The 21,651-nt window shown below is 41.2% G+C and overlaps 1 protein-coding gene across 3 annotated transcripts; it reads right to left on the bottom strand.

Moving 5' to 3' along the window:
- Positions 1–832: 832 nt before the first annotated feature.
- On the bottom strand, positions 833–21,418 carry PRSS55 (serine protease 55). Of its 3 annotated transcripts, none has more exons than XM_059177182.1 (6): positions 21,296–21,418; positions 14,589–14,781; positions 12,990–13,240; positions 11,655–11,797; positions 1,525–1,547; positions 950–1,173 (listed from the first exon to the last, which is right to left on the bottom strand). In XM_059177182.1, exons 1-6 carry the CDS (start codon positions 21,348–21,350, stop codon positions 1,050–1,052), a joined length of 789 nt encoding a protein of 262 aa, XP_059033165.1. In that variant the 5' UTR covers positions 21,351–21,418; the 3' UTR covers positions 950–1,049. The 3 variants fall into 3 exon arrangements, with proteins under 3 accessions (XP_059033154.1, XP_059033165.1, XP_059033173.1); XM_059177190.1 differs by lacking the exon at positions 1,525–1,547 and adding an exon at positions 3,717–3,786 and having other exon boundaries at positions 1,083–1,173; XM_059177171.1 differs by lacking the exon at positions 1,525–1,547 and having other exon boundaries at positions 833–1,173.
- Positions 21,419–21,651: the final 233 nt, after the last annotated feature.

The raw sequence follows: 21,651 nt of genomic DNA, 5'->3' as shown, positions 1-21,651 counted from the left end.
AAGATTGTGAGACAAAGCACTTCCTAGTTCTTTTCCCCCCACTCTAGCCTTGCTGTCCCAGTGGTCCTGAAACAGCAATTTCTGGACATATTTTTCTTCAGCAGCACCTGGGAGCCTGGAATTTGGCTATCTTGGAGGCCAGCCAACCAGAATGTCCACCATCAAAGGACATCTTCAACACACAGTTCCCTTTTCCTGTTCATAGCATTTTTATTTCTGTGTAGGGCACCACCTGCACCCACTATCAGTTCACATAGTTCTAAATGGATGGCCCTTTGCTGGCTCCTGGAGTGGACTTCAAGCCTCACCTAGAAGAATGCCACTGTTAGCCACAGTGACTGGGGCAGCAATGGGCTGTGGGCTTATGAGCTATGAGAATTAATTGCTGATATTATCAGGAAGAAGGCTCTCTCTTTTGACTGGGGCTATTAAACTGGTAGGATGCAAACTGGAGGTACTGGTAGTCATTATGGTCACCACTTGGAAGCCCTTTTTGAGGGTGATAACTCTAAAAAAAAAAAAAGTCCTTGTTGACATTTGTTGAGTCCCTAGATTCAGCCATGCCCAAAGCCAAATACCACTCCTGTTTTTTTTCTGCTATGTACATCTACATCTATAAATAACAGTTTTGACTTTAGTTTGAGATAGATAACTCACTTGCATTGGAAAGAGTCCTGACTAATGGAGGAACCCAAAACCTAGTCCGCAAGGCAAGGCTCCACCCTGCCTCTCTGGTCTTACTATCTATTGTCACCTTCAGTTCCTGGCCCTTAGATCTAATCTGTAGCCTATCTGTCTGTTGGTGGTACATTTTCACACAGCTTCACTGGTTGAGGAATCGCATCTGCTTTATTATCAGTAGAAAATGTCCCAGCATATCACGTAGGACAGAAGTGAAATCAGGATCCAGAATCTGGGGCTTCCTGGCTCTGGAAATTCTGCAGCGTGGGACCTCATTTGTTTCCTGTTGGGAGGAGCTTTCATTTCCTCAGCATCAAAGGGCCTTCCCTCTATCTCAGTCACTTTCTTAATCCAGAGGTTGTAATTTTCTAACAAGGTGTATATTCCTGGTGTGTTTTTCTGTCCACAGCTCTTGCCCCAGCTGATAATGCCCACCTGATACCAGGTCTTGTCCGACTCTGTGGTGCAGACCAGAGGGCCCCCACTGTCACCCTGTGGGCAGAGAACACGGTTCAATAGTCAGTCCCATTCTAGACTTCTCATTTAAGACAAAGCATAAGTCACTCATTGAGACAATGCACTGATCTCCCCTGTTCCAGGCTGCCAAAAGAGATGTTATCATTGCTGACCATGCCCACCCCTCTCCTGGGTCCACAGGAGCAGTATGCTGCTGTCAGGCTAGCTCTGAGAGTTATAGACAGTGGAGAGGACAAAACTGAAGAGGGAGGAGAGAGAGGGAGTTGGTGAGAGAATAACTGCATATAGCACAGAAGAAGGGAGTTGGAGGAGAGAGCAAATGCTGCACAGACCAAGAGGAGTGGAAGCTAGTTTTTTGGGCCTTACCAAATGAGCAGCTCTGGAAAGGGCTGTAAAAGAAAATAACAAAAGCAGGATATGAGAAGTATTGTTAGAGTTGGTAGAAATGCATTGAATCTCCTTTCGTGTTCTTCTAGAAGCATGAAGGAGAATGATGTTCCTTTTTAATTCTTTGGTGTGAGTGTCTGTCTGCAAGCGACCTAAAGCTTTTCTGAATGCATGACGCATCTGGGGTGGAATCACAAGGGCCTATGGCTCCCATGATTACATATATAGAAAATATATACCAAGTCCTCCTGTGTACCATCTATCTATCTATCTATCTATCTATCTATCTATATGTATATATATGTATGTATATGTGGCTTTCTTCTACCCATTTTAATATATGCAAAATTAAGTTTAAGGAGACTCTAAAAGCTTGATCAGAGCTACACCATAGCCCAGCCAGAACTGGAACCAGGACTTCCTGATGCCAAAGCACACATTCTTTCCACCTTGCTACTTGCCTTTCATGGAAGTTGCTGAGGGTCTACAATCATTCAGGAGTCCTTTCTGTAATGGAGAAATAGCCTCTTTTCCAAGATCATGAACAGGTGGCTAGAATGAATGGAATCTTACAACAAGCTCTAACAGAAGGAGAAGGATTACCAATATTTCCTGGACACGATACATTGAGGCACAGTGTTAGCCCCTGGATTTTTGTTTCTCATCAATCACATTATCTCAGTGAGGTAGGTATTTTTTTTTTTTTAAGATTTTATTTATTTACTCGACAGACAGAGATTACAAGTAGGCAGACAGGGAGGCAGAGAGAGAGAGGCGGAAGGAAGCAGGCTCCCCACTGAGCAGAGAGCCCGATGTGGGGCTCGATCCCAGGACCCTGGGATCATGACCCAAGCCGAAGGCAGAGGCTTTAACACACTGAGCCACCCAGGAGCCCCAGTAAGGTAGATATTTTGATTCCCATTTTATAATTCCAAATTTGAAGGTTAAAGAGGTTTGATCACTCTCATTTAACAAATCTTCACTGAGGGAAAAACTAATCGTCAGGCCTTTGGGATACAAGACCTTATGCTCTAGTGGAAGAGATCAAAAAGTAAGCAAAAAGGATCAACTGTGTTTGATGGGACAGGAGTATGAACACAGTAAAGGAGGAGTACAAAGCAGGGAATAAATTGATTCTGTTGAGGGAAAGTTCTGTCAGGGTAGACTTCAAAGCATTTAGTCTGAAGGGTAAATAGGAATTTGACAGGAAGTGTGTGTGTGGCAGGGGACTGACTGGAGGGGAATCAGACAGGAAGTAGAGGAACTAAGAGGAGGACATAAAAATGAAGATCTGAACCAGGGATGACTTTGGATATAAATGATTAACTAGTTCCCAGGTCATAGAGTGTGGATAGCAGAGATAAAGTGTAGAGGGGAGATAATGAATAAATGTGTTCAAATGGAGTTTGGGTTGACTGAGGGGTGCATCACCAAGCAGAGGGATACACAGAGCAGAATTACAAAGAGGTCATGGCTCAAGGACATCCAATAAATGTGGTACAAAATCAAAATTGCCCTTTCCAGTATAAAATGTTGTCTCTAACACTTGTCTGGTTTTTGTGGGTGTTTTTGTTTGTACTGGTTTTGTTTCAGTCATTGGGCAAGAACCAAATAAATAGAATCTCCACTCTACTAACTCCTTCCATAAATTTTGTTTTTATAATGTTCCTCATTTTATGAAGGGGTGAATGTTATTAAAAATCTCATTAGGAGCGCCTGGGTGGCTCAGTGGGTTAAAGCCTCTGCCTTCGGCTCAGATCGTGATCCCAGGATCCTGGGATCGAGCCCCTCATCAGGCTCTCTGCTCGGTGGGGAGCCTGCTTCCTCCTCTCTCTGCCTGTCTCTTTACCTACTTATGATCTCTGTCTGTCAAATAAAATCTTTTTAAAAAAATCTCATTTTTCTGTTGCCTTGATTATTCGTTATTTTCTTATACAACTGTCCCCGGGCAAGTAACTCTTCTAAGCTGCAGTTTCCACATAGTTCAAGTGAAAATAATACCAAGTACTTGCCAAGACTGTCGGCAGATAAAATTTTAAGAATCTATGAATCACTCATCCCAGGGTAAATGCTATGTAGTAAAAGCCCTAGAAATATATTAATATTGTTATTTTTACCCTTATGTGTTACAAACATTGCTTGTATATTTAGGAAATAGAGATTCTCCTCACAGACTGCTGGGGCCAAGAAGGATGTCTGTAAATACATGTCCTTTTATCCATGAACCTTTTTTTTTTCTTTCTGTTGGAAAGAAAAAGCACACATTGCTTCAAAGGAGAGTCTGGTCTCAAACAGTTAAGGACCTGGTGCTGATGACAACCTGCCTAAGTGGGACTTTCTTCCAAAATGAAGTCTGATAGCCAACTGTCTGTCTGATTAGAAACATACTGACCATGAGAGCCTGGAAGTTCACCTCTGTGAGACAGTTAATTATACCATGTCATTACTCCTCTCTGTTTTGGGGTAGAAGCAGATGACTCAGCTTTCAGCCTGGCACCACTACCACCTGGACTTCGCACAAGTCGCTTAAATTCTAGTCCTTCTTTTCTCAACTATTAATCAGGGAAAGTGAGAGCTGCCCAGCCCCTTGTTCAGGGTAGTGGAGAAAATGAAAATATTGAGTATGTGTAAAAGAGCTATGAACTTATTACACTGCTTTGGATCCAATCAGATAGTGAAGGGAATTATAGATGATTAAAATAAATATTATCTCACCTGTGAAGCAGAGTCTTGATTAAATATTTCTATATATTTCTTCATAGTTTTTAAATCTGTGATTCTAGGAGCACCTGGCTGACTCAGTTGGTAGAGCATGTGACTCTAGATCTCAGGGCTGTAAGTTCGAGCCCTATGCTGGGTGTAGAGATTACTTAAAATAATTTTTTTTTAAATTAAATAAAAATAAAGTGTCTGTGATTCTAAAAGTCAAAGAATCTATGTAGTGAAATAAGACATCTGTGACAGCAGCAGGGATGATGAGCTCAAGATAACACAGGGCAGTGGAACTACTCTGTATAATACTATAATGATGGCTATGCGTAATTAGACTTTTTTCTTAACTTACAGGATTCATAACACCATAAATGAACCCTAAAGTAAGCTACGAACTTTTGGTGATAGTGATGTGTCCGTATCAGTCTGTAGGTTGTAATAATTGTACCCCTCTGTTGGGGGATGTCAATAGTGCAAGAGGTTAGACATGTGGGAACAGGGGTAAATGGGAAATCCCAATACCTTCCTCTCAATTTGTTGTGAACCCAAAACTCTCTAAAAAAATAATGTGATAAAAAAAAATAAATAAACTGGATCAGGTCTAAATCAAGTCAGCTTGGCAGTCCCATAACCAGACTTCTCAGCAGCCCAGTTGGATGCCAGTTCTTAACCTGCAGACTCTTAGCCTCCTTGAGGACCTCTCTCAAGTGTCCCCTCCCCTAGGGCCATTTTATGGACAGATAGTTGTTGGCTTACTTGGAAGGTTCATCTATTTGGCAAACATTTTTTGAGGATTTTTCATGTGCCAACCACTGTGCTATGCAGTGAGAATTTACACACGAGTAAGACAACAATTCTGTTGGAGCTGAGAAGACAGACCTGAAAACAGTTAGTTCATTGTTATGACTGTTGCTCTGGAAAGTTGATAGTCCTTCACAAAAGTATTGAATTACTAGCTGGCGATAAGTTTGATTTTATATTGTTTGACTATGCCATTTAAAAATTAGTTTTTAATTAAACTTTTTAATTTTCATAGTGTAACCTGAGTAAGGGTATTACAAAGAGGAAAAGTGTTGGGAAATGTTAATGAAAAATCCATTTTTCCATTGTTAACACTTAATTTTAATTTGTATTTTAAGTATAGCATCATCATATTGTTATTATTTTGAACATATCTAAATGTTTTCATTATAAAATTATCATTTCCCTGAATTATATGATGATATGGTTTGTAGAAGTTTGCTAAATTTAAAAGCATGATTTTATTTTTAAAGACTATTTTTGAACCCAGGGGACTACCTGCCTAGTTTATCTGTTTTAAAGTGATGATAATATTAAATAATTTTATAAAAATTTCGTTGACTGCATCACTGTCAGCTTATTGTTAATGATAGAAAGCTGTCCAAACAGAAAGCAAAGATTTTCACTTCACGATTTTATAAAAACAAGGCCTAAAATGATAACCACACCTTAATTTATAATATTCTTAAGTAATAGACAATTAATTTTAGAAGTTTTCACTACAGTACATTTTGATGGGAGAGGTCTTAAAGAAAAAGTCCTAGATTCTAGATAGTGGATCCAGCCACTGCTTGAAGCAAAGGTACATAAAATGTCATCAAAGGTGACCCTTGATGCCTTTGAAGTTTGCCACAGTTGGCTTTGGCTGTTTGAATGTGGGATAGTGTTAAATCAAAGAGATTGAAATGGTCCAGAGGGAGTGCCCATGGGGCCTGATTGTTATATTCTTGGGTAAGCGGTGGGGATGACAGCAAGTCTTCCATGCCTGGCACATACCTCCCCTGCTGATCTTGTTCTGTCCAGCTCTCCAGACTCGTCTCTTATAATTTCTAGCTTCCGAAATCCTGGAGATTCCCTGGGCGCATGATGCTGTTTCAAGCTTTTATGATTTTTCCCACATTTTCTCCAACTTCCCTCTCATTCCAATCTTATCTGTTAAATGTTGTTTCCCCTTTTCTATTGATCTTGGGAGCCCTTTGGCTCATGCTTCCGTATGAAATAGTTGCTCTCTGAGTCTGTGATAGAGCTAGGATCTGAGATCTTTCTGTAACTGCTATTATTGGGAAGCTTTGTCTTCTTTTTATTATTTAATTTTGATATAACTGTGGTTGTGTAAGGCAATGACTGTAATGTTGTAATTGTATAATGCTGTTGTAAGAAGTGTATGTTATAATGCTAAAATGCAGTTGTAAGAAGTAATACAGAGATATCCCGTGTTTTCTCCAGTAATAACATCTTTATATGTTTCTTCCAATAACAACATCTTACAAAACTACAGTACAATAGCACAACCAGGATGTCGGCATCTACACAGGGATCCCTCATGTTGCCCTTTCTGGGCTGCCTCCATGTCTATAATTTTGTCATTTCTAGAATGTTTTGTAAATGGAATTATTCGCTGTGGGACCTCTGGAGATTGGCTTGTTTCACAGAGTGTAAGTCTCATGAGATCCATCCACATTGGTGCATGTATTAACGGTGTATTTTTGTCATAGCTGAGTGGTATTGCATGGCATTGATGTATTATAGTTTAACCATCCACATCTTTAAAGAAATTTGTTTCCAATTTTTGTCTATTATGAATGCTATAAACACTCCTGGGCAGGTTTCAATGTGAACACAAGCCTTCATTTGTCCAGAATAAGTGCCTAAGAGTGGCATTAGCTGGCTTGTATGGCAGGAGTGCATTCCATTTTTCAAGAAACTGCCAGTTTTCCAGAGTGGTTGGACTATTTTACATTCCTACCAGGAATGCATGAGTGCTCCAGTTCCTCTGCATTTTTGTCAGCATTTGGTGGTGTCACTATTTTTTTTTTAATTTTCAGCATAACAGTATTCATTTTTTCACCACACCCAGTGCTCCATGCAATCCGTGCCCTCTATAATACCCACCACCTGGTACCCCAACCTCCCACACGCCCCCCCCCCCCGCCACTTCAAAACCCTCAGATTGTTTTTCGGAGTCCATAGTCTCTCATGATTCACCTCCCCTTCCAATTTACCCCAACCCCCTTCTCTCTAACTCCCCATGTCCTCCATGCTTTTTGTTATGCTCCACAAATAAGTGAAACCATATGATAATTGACTCTCTCTGCTTGACTTATTTCACTCAGCATAATCTCTTCCAGTCATGTTCATGTTGCTACAAAAGTTGGGTATTCATCCTTTTGATGGAGGCATAATACTCCATAGTGTCTATGGACCACATCTTCCTTATCCATTCGTTTGTTGAAGGGCATCTTGGTTCTTTCCACAGTTTGGCGACCATGGCCATTGTTGCTATGAACATTGGGGTACAAATGGCCCTTCTTTTCATGACATCTGTATCTTTGGGGTTGATACCCAGTAGTGCAATTGCAGGGTCATAGGGAAGTTCTATTTTTAATTTCTTGAGGAATCTCCACACTGTTCTCCAAAGAGGCTGCACCAACTTGCATTCCCACCAGCAGTGGAAGAGGGTTCCCCTTTCTCCACATCCCCTCCAACACACGTTGTTTCCTGTCTTGTTAATTTTGGCCATTCTAACTGGTATAAGGTGATATCTCAATGTGGTTTTAATTTGAATCTCCCTGATGGCTAGTGATGATGAACATTTTTTCATGTGTCTGATAGCCATTTATATGTCTTCATTGGAGAAGTGTCTGTTCATATCTTCTGCCCATTTTTTTTATATGATTGTCTGTTTTGTGTGTGTTGAGTTTGAGGAGTTCATTATAGATCTTGGATATCAAGCTTTTGTCTGTACTGTCATTTGCAAATATCTTCTCCCATTCCGTGTCTTGCCTCTTTGTTTTCTTGACTGTTTCCTTTGCTGTGCAGCAGCTTTTGATTTTGATGAAGTCCCAAAAGTTTATTTTTGCTTTTGTTTCCTTTGCCTTTGGAGATATATCTTGAAAGAAGTTGCTGTGGCTGATATCAAAGAGATTACTGCCTATGTTCTCCTCTAGGATTCTGATGGATTCCTGTCTCACGTTGAGGTCTTTTATCCATTTTGAGTTTATCTTTGTGTACAGTGTAAGAAAATGGTCGAGTTTCATTCATCTACATATAGCTGTCCCCGCCATCTTGTCCCCCTGTCACTATTCTTTTTAAGCCATTCTGAGAGGTATGGATTGATAGCTCATTATACTTTTAATTTTCATTTGTTTAATGGTTAATAACATTGTACTTCTTTTCATGTTCTTATTTGCCCTCTGTATATCTTGTTTAGTGAAATGTCTGTCCATGTCTTTTGCCCATTTCCTAACTGGATAGATTTTTTTCTACCATTGAGTTTGAGAGTTCTCTATATGTTCTAGATAATTCCTTTGTTGGATATCATCTCCCAGTCTATAGCTTTGTTTTCATCCTTTTGTAACAGCACTCCAATCAGTCTTAAGTGTTGACTTGCTTCATCTTAACACACTCCTTACTTGCTGACCTGAGTCCCCTGATCTCTAACAGAATGAACTTACTTTCTTTGAGGTTTTGTAGACCATGGGCCTTGAGGAGTGAAGGACTAGAACTTTCCCATGCCACAGAAGCCAGCAAGTCTATTTGAAACCTCCTCAGCTTTCTGATTAGCTAAAAAAAAAATTTAAAAAAAAATTAAAAAAAAATTTTTTAAGGTCATACAAATGATTTTTACTGTCCTCTCTTTGTGCATCTGTAGACCTGGAACACCTTTGCAGAAAGAACAGAGTACTCCCAGTACCAGATCCCCTTACATTGGAATAATGCTTACAGCTGGCATCATCAAGTCTTCATGTAATCAAGAAACATGGCTGCCACTTCCTTTGCTTATTAACCACACTAAACCCCTTTAAAAATCCAGGACCAGGCAGAAACATCAGAGTTGGCTTTTGTTCAAAAGTCCATCTTCTCCCTGGGTTGCTGGTTTCCTGAATAGAGCTCTAATTTCTTTCCAGTCAAAAACCTGTCTCTTGAGTAATGGCCTTTCAAGTGACTGGGAAGCTGAACTTGGATTTGGTAACACTCTTAATGGGGTCTTTCACAGAACAAATTTTTTTAATTTTGATGAGGTCCAGTTTATCAGTTTTTCCTTTTATGAATTGTATCTTTGATGTTATTCTATGTCTCAAGGATTGCCTGTGTTTTTTACTAAACTTTTTATAGTTTTACATTTAAGTTCATGATGCATTTTGAATTGTTTTTCTTTAAGGACTATTTATTTGAGAGAGCATGAGCAGGAGGGAGGGGCAGAGGCAGAGGGAGAAGTAGGCTCTCTGCTGAACAAGGAGCCTGACATGGGGCTCTATCTGAGGACCCAGAGATATGACCTGAGCCAAAGTCAAATATTTAACTGACTGAGCCACCCAGGCACTCCTTAAGTTAACTTTTAATTGAACTTTTTCTAGGAATTAATGGTTCTCAATGAAAAATATAGATTTATCCTAATTTTTGGCTTTATTTTTCCTTATTTTCTTTATCCTATGATTATCAATAAATTAAATCCATCTCTCTATTCTAGCTATGACAGATCCTACCTAGAGTATTGCCTGGAGTATTAGGTTATGAGACTGGTTGTTATTTAAAATCTTCAGTTTTAATAGGTTTCTTTGAAACTGGAGTCAGGGAGGGGGGATAGCAACTCTTTACCATGGGATTGGGGTGGAAGCCCTGATTCCCCAACTCAGGCCTGTGATGACACCTAAGGGAGGAGCAGGAGTGCTCAGTTATTCCTAGGTGGGGTGAAAGTCCAAGTTTCTCAGGTGCCTCTACTGACATCAAGGGGGGCAAAGGATGGCTGGTTACTACTAGATGGTAGTTAAAGTCCTGATTCTCCACATAGCTGCTTCTGTAACCACCACCATGGGCTAGAATGAAGTCGAGATTGTCCACTTGATCTTGGTTGATGGGTTGGGGGAATCAATTTTTTTCCTGTTCTTTTGTTTGAATACAATGTTTAATATCTGTTGTCAAAAAGTTTCTGCCTTCCTAGGTTGCTTCTTTCCTAGTCCAAAGAGAGGGAAATCTTTCTTGTTTTGTTCATTTTCATCTGCGCTCATTGGCATTCTGAGATGCAGACTCATCTAGCATCCAGTCTGGGATATATAAGAAGCAAAAAGAAAACCCAAGGAACTCACTGCTGGGTCCTTCCTTAAGTGTTGTATAGCCAATCAGTCCATATCTACCTTTCAGAGCCTTTATTTTTGTTCTATAATATAATGTCCAGTAGTTTTAGCTGTACTTAGTGGGAGGGATTGGGGGAACTATGTTTACTCCATTCTGTCTAGAACCAGAAGTTCCAATTCTCTTTTTTGTTTTATAATGTTAAATTGTCCAGAATGTGAAGAAAACACAAGGTTGACATGATGTTTGATACGATCTCTGGTTTTGGTCTGCACAATAATCACCATATGTGACTCCTGCTAAACAGAGTCATTTTTTCTCATGGACAGCGTTCATTCTTTCTCACCTCAGAGCCCCTCCTTTTCTCCCTGATTCCTTCAACCCCTATCCCAGCAACTCTCTTTCAAGACTTTATTTCACAGCCTAGCAGGAAAAATTATCATCTTCCAACAATGAACAATAACAGACAATTCTGTAGATAAACACTCTCCCCTTCCATGAGATAGCTTTTTCATTACTCTACAAAATATTTAACATCTGCATTCATAGTCATAGTTTTATGTCAGTGACCAGATCCATTGCCCAGCAAATGAGTAGAGCTAAGTGGGCTCATTAGGATGATGATGAACAGAGCATCTCCAAAGACAAAGAGAATGGTTTTAAAGACAATACCCATAATTCATCCTTAGAGCCACAGGAAGCTAATTCCCAAGGTTTTCCCCCCCTATTTTTTCTAGCATCAATCAAAAATGTTTTTCTTTTTAAATTGTGGTATTGATTTTATTTAAAACTAAGATACCAGTCTTTTGTCCCATGAAATCCATATGTATTTTCCAAATATTATAAATCTTTATTCAATGGCCTGCCCAGAAGTTTGTGGACTCCTTTAGGTTAGAAACTGTGTCTCATTCATTGTTGGATTCCCCAGGGCTTAATGTGCTCAACAGTAAATTAATGAAATAAAATTATTCCTTCTATGAATCTCAAATCCTGCTTGGCTTTCTCTTTTTTAAGAATTCCAAAAAATGGGAAAGCAGTGGAGCCCTATTTATGTAGTATATATAAAGAGTAGAAATATTTATACAGTGTTGCTACATACTGACTCATGGACATGCACTGACATTCCAAGGACCTGACAATGAGTACTTCCCAATTCATGTCCCCATTTCCATGGTAGAGCCCTGAATCCCACACATTTTACAGACTCTTAACTGTCTATTCTCTATGAAGAGGCGATACCCTGCAATGGCAGCCCTGAGGTGATAAGAGTCTATAGGGTGAAGTTGGGGATACCCCTTAGTTACCTGGCAAGCATCAAAACTCTCATTCTGATAGCCAGCACACAGCATATTCTTGGTAAGTTTTGGAAATGCTTCTGAGCATTTCTCCCAATCCATGATGATCATTGGCACTTTCATCAGATCAGTTTTCACAGAGCTTTTATCATCTAGAAATCACATTAGAAAAGTCACTAGATAGCAGTCCCAGTGCTGATAATGCACCTAGATCACCCTGTGTATTCCTGTGTCCCATCAGCCACTTGTCTACTTTTCTTCATATCCTCCACTCCCCACTTCCTTCCAGTAATCCCATGCTATTCACTCATTCTACAATCCCAGGCTTTTCTAAACTATTCCCCACCTACTTGGATTATTCCTCTTATTCCAAATCATATTCCTGCTTCCAAGCAGACTTCCTCCTTGACTCCAACCAGCCCTACAGACTTGACTCCTTGAAACTGTCTATTGATCATTTCTCAGCATAAGACTGCCTCTTCAGCATGTATACCTATTGCTACTTCTTAGTAAATTTCTAAATTCTTCTCCTTATTGAGTAGTTTTAATTGCATAGGTATCTATCTGCCTCCTCCTCACTTCTAACTCTCCAGTAGTAGCCCAGAAACAGCGTTACTCTAGTTGTCTTCTCATTACTAAACGCCTGAAATACCTACCATCTTCCAGACCCCAGCTGGTTGTAAAGCTCCCCATGGACCTAGGGTCTTGTTCAGGCCTGAGACAGAGCTGTGCTGTTCCCATCCGTTCCCCAACCTATTTTCTTTGGGGATAGTCCAATGGAGCTTTCATAATCCCTTTCTGCCCTAGTACAGCTCTTCCTATCTTGGCCAAGTAACAATTTAACAACAAGTAACAACAAATTCATTTCTAAGAATGGCTGGGCAACACTCCAGGACCATCAAATATCTAGGCTGGGACAGGCTTCTTGAATGCCTGTAGGAACCAGGTGGGAAACATCAATGTGTGAATCAAAGGAGATGCAAGAGAATAAAGAGTATGGGGGCCCCCCGGCAAACTGGAGAGTTTAAATTCAGTTAAACAAACAAACAAGAATGCTCTGTGCTGGCTGAATATGACCACACCTGGCGACTGGTTTGGACCTGGCATCTCAACTAGGGGCCTTGAGGAGTTGTTTCCTTGGCACTGGGAAGGGGCTGAGAGTTGGCCTCTGTGAGCCTCAGGTATGCAGGGATTTGCTCTAATGCAAGTATTTTTCTCCTTCCTCCTTCCTTCACTCTCCCTCTTTTCATGCTTCTGCCCACATCTTTAGATTTACTGGCCTCAGATGCCCATGATGTGGCTCCTCCCCCAGCAGCTCTCAGGAGATGCTGAGTGGACACATACCACTGTTGGTCTGACCCCATCCTGCCACCCAGCATTTGTGCCACAAAGAAGGGCTGGGCTTTCCAGGTATGCAGATGGGCTCTGTTAGTCCATTGAACCTGATGGGTGAGTCCAAGAGCAGCAAGGCGATATCATTGTCCATGCTGAGTCTTCGAAATTCCTTGTGAAGAACTATGCTGGTAACCCCCTTTATTTCCAGGGATGAGCTGCTTAAGTCATTGCTTCCCAACACAACGCTCAAGTCTGTTGGACTGGTGGCACAGAAACAGAGAGGAGGAAGGAGGTGAGGAAGAGGAGTCATGAAGGGCACAGAATTTATGCTGCCCCAAACCTCTAAATCCCCTATAGTTCTAGGGACCTTTCAGACTTGTCCTACTGGGGCTGTTGCTCAGAAGATGTAAGAATTTGAAAAAGGTAGAGGGAAGTGAAACACCAGGGGTGTCAGACTATAGCCATATTGCTGCTCCAGCACAGTCCTAGAGATGTGAATGAGATACTCCTGTCTAATGCTACCGAGAAAGTACTTAGCTTTGGGTATTCCAAAGAATACACAGGAGGCCACTTGGCATGGCTCAAACTCACTTCAGATAGGTAAGGTGTTATTACATTGATTTGCCTACCAGTCACTTGGAGACTCAGGCACAGAATTGAATCTAGACTTACTATTGATTAAGCATAAAAAATCTTAAATAATAATTTAAGCATTCCCTCAGGGCAAAATGGCCAGAAACTTCCCAATAGCTAATCCTTAAGTATATAATGGAAGCATATGTGACAAGTTTCCTTGGATATGCCATGATGAAACTTTCTCCTGTTTTTTTATTAATTTTTTAAAAAGTTAGACTTTCTGTGTATCTTCAAACTTTCTTGAGGTGGTGTAGCAGGTATAGCAGAAAGCATAGGCACTGGAGCCAGGATTTAAATTCTATTTTTGTTTACTATATGTGCATCATGGGTGAGTCACCCAGTCATATTGGGCCTGTTTCCTTCTCTATAAAAATAGTATTGTTCATTCTACCTGCCTCAGAGTGTTATTGAAAGATTGAATGAGTTAAAATGGGATTATTCATCTACCTTGTTCACGTAGCTGAATGTCAGAATGAATAAGTTAATACAAGTAATTTCTTAGCAGGTAACTGATTCATGATTAGTAAACAGTAAATGCTAGACTTACAACCAGTCTCTTGGAGTGCAGAGAAAACTCTCCAAGGAGCAAGTAAATATGGTGTTAGATAGCCCAGGATTCCTGACTTCCAGAATTAGCAGACTATCCTCCTAGAAGGTCTTACATGTCCTAGAAGAGGTGGGTGGAACAAGCCTTTGACCCTACAAAACCATGAATGCTCCTGAAGAGGACAGTGTTTGACCTCAGGGAAACAATAGTTATTTGTCCTGGGTGACAGTGAAGAGGGCATAGCAGATGCCACCTTCAGGTTCACTGCCTCCTCCTTCTTAGGGCTGGAAGGGTTGGGTGGTAGTCATTCCTGTCTGGCTCAGGACTGACCAGGTCTAGGATTTCCCTTAGCAATCAAGTTTTGCTGAGAGTGCCCTGGGAATGAACAGTGTCAGAAGCAACAAGAATGGGCTCTTAATACTTACAGTAGCTCTTCAAAAATTAAACAGTGAGCAGCAGTGACAATCCACCACTTGTTGATGATTGAGCCGCCGCAGAAATGTTCATTTCTTGCCTGAATACTCACCTGCCATGGGAACTCACCCACCTCAGCCTCCATCCCCCCTATGATTTTGGAATACTGAGCTCCTTCCTCAAAAATTGGTCTTTTACCACATTCTGGTGGATGAAAGAGAAAAAAAAAAAAACAGGAAAAAATGCAACATTTTGTAATTGTCCACGAAGGCTTATAAGTAGTTATTATTATACCCTTTCCAGAAATGTGGAAACAGAGGCTGGCCCAGTGAAGCACCTTTAGGAAGACAAGTAAGCCAACAGATACTTTATTTTGCTGCAGAGGGTCTGGGACAGAAGTGTTGGCTCTGTCCCCTCTCTAGCATTGTGATCTCAGAAAAGTCACTTCATTGAGCTTGTTTCTAAGCTCTAGCCAAAGAAAAATGAGGGAAATATTTGTCCAGAGCCATCTCTGGAGTGTTAGGCAGAATAATGACCCCACCCCCAATAGATATCCATGTCCTAATGGACCATGCCCTGGAACTTATGACTCTGTTACCTTTCAGGGAAAGGGGGACTTGGGAGATGGAATTAAAGTTGCTAATCCACTGACCTTAAAATGGGGAGATTATCCTGAATAATGTGAGTGGGCCCAGTGTAGTTACAAGAGTCCTTAACATGGTGAAAGGAAGCAGGAGATAGATATGACTATTGAAGAAAGGCCTGCAGAGATGCATGCTGCTATCTTTGAAGATGGAGGGACTACCAGCCAAGGAATACAGATACCCTGTAAACCTAGAAAAGGCAAAGCTAAGATTCTCCCCTAAAGCCTCATATTAGGAACAAAGTCCTGCTCACAGCTTGATCTTTGCCCAGTGAGACCTGTGCACACTTTTATCCTACAAAAATGTAAGGTAAGAAATGGGTGTTAAGTTTGTGGTTGTTTGTTATAGCAACCATAGGAAACATACATGCAGGAAACAAGATGACCCAGAAAGGGTGTGGACCTTCTGCAAGCCCTGAGCCTAAGCCGTTTTAGGTTAAAACATTCTATTCCAGGCAGAGGAGCTCCATGCCCTGAGAAGCTGAGAGCAAAGGCTGTGGCTGCTCTTGCAGAGAAGAGATATTCACCTCTGGACAGAGTACAGATCCAGCACCTTGCCCACAAAAGGAGAAGCCTGTCCATTTATGTTGGTTGGCTTGAAAATTGCTTTGTACTCTGGAACAAGGAAAGAGTTTGACTCTAAGGAGCCTAAGATCTCCTCTTGTCTCTTTCTTGATGGCACTTTTGCAATTTTTCAGTCAATAAAGGTTTTGAGGATTTTGTAGTGTGGGTTGGATTGACCAAATAGTGGTCATGTTTTGCTTAAAAAAAAAAAAAAAAAAAAAAACTAGAATGAAAATTCAGCAATTTGCATCAAAAGACTTCAACTGTCAGTAATCTATAAAGGCTCTTTTGGATCTACACTCTTTTATTTACCAAACACAGAGTGCTTACTAGGTGTCATGCATTGTTACAAACACTCTACAAAGACCAATTTACTTAATTTTCATAATAATGCTATGAGATAGGTACTGTTATTATCATCCCCACTTTACAGTTGAGATAGCTGAGGGACAGAGAGGTTAAGTAATTTGCCCAAGGTAACACAGCTAGTCATGGCCAGACCAAAATTTGAACCTAGGCAATCTGACTTCACAGTGAGTGCTCTTGGCACTACTCAGTGCCCCTCTCTGTCTGGAATATTCTTCTCTCAGATGGTTGTGTGGCTCACTTTGTTTAAGCCTTTGTTCAAGAATCACTTCTTTGGAAAGTTCTCCCTAACCCCTCCTGTCCTGGTCTCTCTTTATCTCCTACCCTGTATTATATTTCTTCATCACTTTATCATTAAGTTGGAGATTATCCATCCCTTTTTGCCTCCGATATCAGAATGTAAGCTTCATCTGGGGAAGAAGACATGTCTGCCTTGTTGATAGTAGAATGATAGCATCATGATGAATTCCCAAAAGTTCATTTTTGCTTTTGTTTCCTTTGCCTTTGGAGACATATTTTGAAAGAAGTTGCTGTGGCTGATATAGAAGACGTTATTGCCTATGTTCTCCTCTAGGATTCTGATGGATTCCTGTCTCACATTGTGGTCTTTTATCCATTTCGAGTTGATCTTTGTGTACGGTGTAAGAGAATGGTCAAGTTTCATTCTTCTACATACAGCTGTCCAATTTTCCCAGCACCATTTATTGAAGAGCTGTCTTTTCCACTGTATATTTTTTCCTGCTTTGTCAAAGATTATTTGCTCGTAGACTTGAGGGTCCATATCTGGGCTCTCTACTCTTTTCCACTGGTCTATGTGTCTATTTTTATGCCACTACCATGCCGTCTTGGTAATCACTTTGTAGTAAAGCTTGAAATGGGAAATAGTCAACAAAACAAAGAGGCAATGTATAGAATGGGAGAAGATATTTGCAAATGACAGTACAGAAAAAAGGTTGATATCCACGATCTATAAAGAACTTCTCAAACTCATCACACACAAAACAGACAATCATATAAAAAAAAATGGGCAGAAGACATGAACAGACACTTCCCCAATGAAGACATATAAATGGCTATCAGACACATGAAAAAATGTTCATCATCAAGACAGCATGGTACTGGCACAAAAACAGACCCATAGATCAATGGAACAGAATAGAGAGCCCAGAAATAGACTCTCAACTCTATGGTCAACTAATCTTCGACAAAGCAGGAAAGAATGTCCAATGGAAAAAAGACAGCCTCTTCAATAAATGGTGCTGGGAAAATTGGACAGCCACATGCAGAAAAATGAAATTGGACCATTTCCTTACACCACACACGAAAATAGACTCAAAATGGATGAAGGACCTCAATGTGCGAAAGGAATCCATTAAAATCCTTGAGGAGAACACAGGCAGCAACCTCTTCGACCTCAGCCGCAGCAACATCTTCCTAGGAACAACGCAAAAGGCAAGGGAAGCAAGGGCAAAAATGAACTATTGGGATTTCATCAAGATCAAAAGCTTTTGCACAGCAAAGGAAACAGTTAACAAAATTAAAAGACAACTGACAGAATGGGAGAAGATATTTGCAAACGACATATCAGATAAAGGACTAGTGTCCAGAATCTATAAAGAACTTAGCAAACTCAACACCCAAAGAACAAATAATCCAATCAAGAAATGGGCAGAGGACATGAACAGACATTTCTGCAAAGAAGACATCCAGATGGCCAACAGACACATGAAAAAGTGCTCCATATCACTCGGCATCAGGGAAATACAAATCAAAACCACAATGAGATATCACCTCACACCAGTCAGAATGGCTAAAATCAACAAGTCAGGAAATGACAGATGCTGGCGAGGATGCGGAGAAAGGGGAACCCTCCTACACTGTTGGTGGGAATGCAAGCTGGTGCAACCTCTCTGGAAAACAGCATGGAGATTCCTCAAAATGTTGAAAATAGAACTGCCCTATGACCCAGCAATTGCACTATTGGGTATTTACCCTAAAGATACAAACGTAGTGATCCAAAGGGGCACGTGTACTCGAATGTTTATAGCAGCAATGTCCACAATAGCCAAACTATGGAAAGAACCTAGATGTCCATCAACAGATGAATGGATCAAGAAGATGTGGTATATATACACAATGGAATACTATGCAGCCATCAAAAGAAATGAAATCTTGCCATTTGCGACAACATGGATGGAACTAGAGCATATCATGCTTAGCGAAATAAGTCAAGCGGAGAAAGACAACTATCATATGATCTCCCTGATATGAGGAAGTGGTGATGCAACATGGGGGCTTAAGTGGGTATGAGAAGAATAAATGAAAGAAGATGGGATTGGGAGGGAGACAAACCATAAGTGACTCTTAATCTCACAAAACAAACTGAGGGTTGCTGGGGGGAGGGGGTTTGGGAGAAAGGGGTGGTATTATGGACATTGGGGAGGGTATGTGTTTTGGTGAGTGCTGTGAACTGTGTAAACCTGGTGATTCACAGACCTGTACCCCTGGGGATAAAAATATATGTTTATAAAAAATAAAAAATTATATTAAAAAAAAAAGAAAAAAAATGTTCATCATCACTAGCCATCAGGAAGATTCAAATTAAAACCACATTGAGATACCACCTTACACTAGTCAGAATGGGCAAAATGAGCAAGACAGGAAACAACATGTGTTGAGAGGATGTGGAGAAAGGGAAACCCTCCTACACTGTTGGTGGGAATGCAAGTTGGTGCAGCCAATTTGGAAAACAGTGTGGAGATTCCTTAAGAAATTAAAATTAGAGCTTCCCTATGATCCTGCAATTGCACTACTGGGTATTTATCCCAAAGATACAGATGTAGTGAAAAGAAGGGCCAACTGTACCCCAATGTTCATAGCAGCAATGGCCACGGATGCCAAACTGTGGAAAGAACAAAGATGCCCTTCAACAAACGAATGGATAAGGAAGATGTGGTCCATATACACTATGGAGTATTATGCCTCCATCAGAAAGGATGAATACCCAGCTTTTGTATCAACATGGACATGATTGGAAGAGATTATGCTGAGTGAAATAAGTCAAGCAGAGAGAGTCAATTATCATCTCCCATGGGGAGATGGAGGGGAGAAGGGAGTTGGGAGAAATTGGAAGGGGAGATGAACCAGAGAGACTATGGACTCTGAAAAACAATCTGAGGGTTTTGAAGGGGCTGGGAGTGGGAGCTTGGGGGAGCCTGATGGTGGGTATTATGAAGGGCACGTATTGCATGGAGCACTGGGTGTGGTGCATAAACAATGAATTGTTACACTGAAAAGAAATTAAATTTAAAAATAAAACAACAACAACAACAACAACAAAAATAATGATAGCATCACAGCTGGCATCGAGGGGACACTCAACAGGAATGAGGAATCCTCTGACTCAGTGGCTCCACTGCTGAGAACTATCCTAAGGGAAGAATCTGGAAGGCAGCAATTGAAAGATGTTCACTACAGTTGATCTCTATTACAGCAACAAATTGAAGGCATCCTCAATGTTATGACTAAAGTAGGGCACATGCATTCAGCCATAAAAGTTATGCTTATGAAGGGTTTTTAATGATGCGAGCCAAATGTTTAAGATACAATGTTGAAAGGGAAAAGTCAGGATAAAAAAAAATATATGAACATACTGTTTTAATCATGTTAACAAGCTGCCCTGATGCTTGTGGGAGGAAATGTGTTATGACACTAAGAGTGATTATGAGCTTGAAGCTTGATCAAATTATGGATGATTGTTATGGGTACTAATCCTGTGACATCTCTGAGAAGCAGAATATGACATTTGATAAGAGGGTGGGCTCGGGTCCCACACCCCAAGACCAAATCCTGGCTCTGTTGCTTATTGACTGAATGATTTCAGTAAGCATTGGGGAAAACTACTTACCCTTGCTTACTCTCTTTCTTCATTATGAAAATGGACCTACCCTATAAAACAGATGTTTTACAGATTAAATGAGATAGTGGGCATTGAGGTGCCCAACACAGTGCTTGGCACAAAGTAAATCCTCAAGCTACATTAGCCGTCAGAATTTCTCATTTCATCTTGCCCCAAAGGCTCCACGGGCCTCATTCTCCATCTTCATCCTGAGAACAACCAATATCACCAGTGTAGAATTGTGTGGACTTGTCAGTTAATACTAGAGCATAAAACCCCTGAGTAGTGATGGAGGCAATGCTGAAATGGGTGAGAAGCAGCTGCAGTTGTAAACACTATAAAGGGGCACGTTCTGCTGGTTCTCTTCCAATCCCTGACTCACTCACATTTCAGCCAACACCCAGGCCAGAATCTTGAGGAAGGCCAGGTGAATAGGCTGTGTTCTTTTCATGGGGTAGTGTGCGGAGAGGGAAATGCAGGCCCAGAGTCAGATGGATGCAAAAATCCCTGCCCACTTCCGCACTATGTGACTTGGACAAATCTTCAACCTTCATAAGGCACAGAGTTGGTCACAAATGCATGGGGCTGAGAGTGGAGACCCCACTATAATGGGGTGGAAATTAAACATGGGGAATTACCTTACCCATGAGAGGCACTAAGTAACCCAGCTCCCCTCCAACCTCATCCAAGCCTTAGAGAGAGAACCCATCAAGGAACCAATGGTGAGGAGCTGCCCATTAAGAACAGAAGGCCCTGGCCTTCTGTCTGCATGTACACATGTGAATATGCCCAGTTAGGCTTCTGCTCTGTACCTGCAGTTCCCCAGAGCTCTGTCATGCTTCTGACCCCCATTCTCTTTTTCCCCCGATTTGGAAATCTGATGCTCAGCTCATTCTGGGCACTTACTTCTAGGCCCTCCATTACTCATTCAGAGATAAAGTTTAGGATTTCAAAACTGAAACTTAAGATCAGACAGGCTAAACTCTGGGCTGGGGAAGAGGAGAAGAGTGGGAAGTATTTTTTGTGGGGGAGTGGTATGAGGGAAAACATGAAGCTACTACTCTTGTGCCCTTGTGGGCCAGCCTCTTAATGACCAATTAGCTAGTTAATGAGCTCAATAACCACATCTCTCCCTTAGCCCTTAATGCTCACCACTGACTGGATGAAAGTGATGTGAGCAGGGCCACTGTCATGCCCAACCCCACCTGGGAGAGCTGTTCTGGCCACTGGGAGAAGAGACCACATACCAAAATGTACGCCTTTGACTTGGAACATGAGCAGCAGAATTGATAACAGGAGCATGGCCCTTGGCTTTGATGTTGGTCTAGGAGGTGATGGAGGCCAGGGATCAGGGATATGATGCTGATAGAGCCTCCCTTCTTATAGCCAGTTCCTGGCCAATGATGTCACAATGGGCTGTGGAGTTTAAGAACTCAGACAGGTCATGCAGGCTTCTCTTCTTGCCATTTTGTTTCTAAGAGGGTTGCTCAGGGGTGGTACCCCATCCTTGAAGGTGTCTAGTCTGAGCTTCCCTTCTCACTGATCTGGTTAGGACCCACCTCTCACTGAGTCCTTGGCAGAAACCTTGCTTTTGGCCCTTGTC

The sequence above is a fragment of the Mustela lutreola genome, chromosome 1 (assembly GCF_030435805.1).
Source record: "Mustela lutreola isolate mMusLut2 chromosome 1, mMusLut2.pri, whole genome shotgun sequence".
NCBI lineage: Eukaryota > Metazoa > Chordata > Mammalia > Carnivora > Mustelidae > Mustela > Mustela lutreola.
Note: the sequence above shows the minus strand (reverse complement) of the source record. Positions and strands in the feature narration are given on the sequence as shown.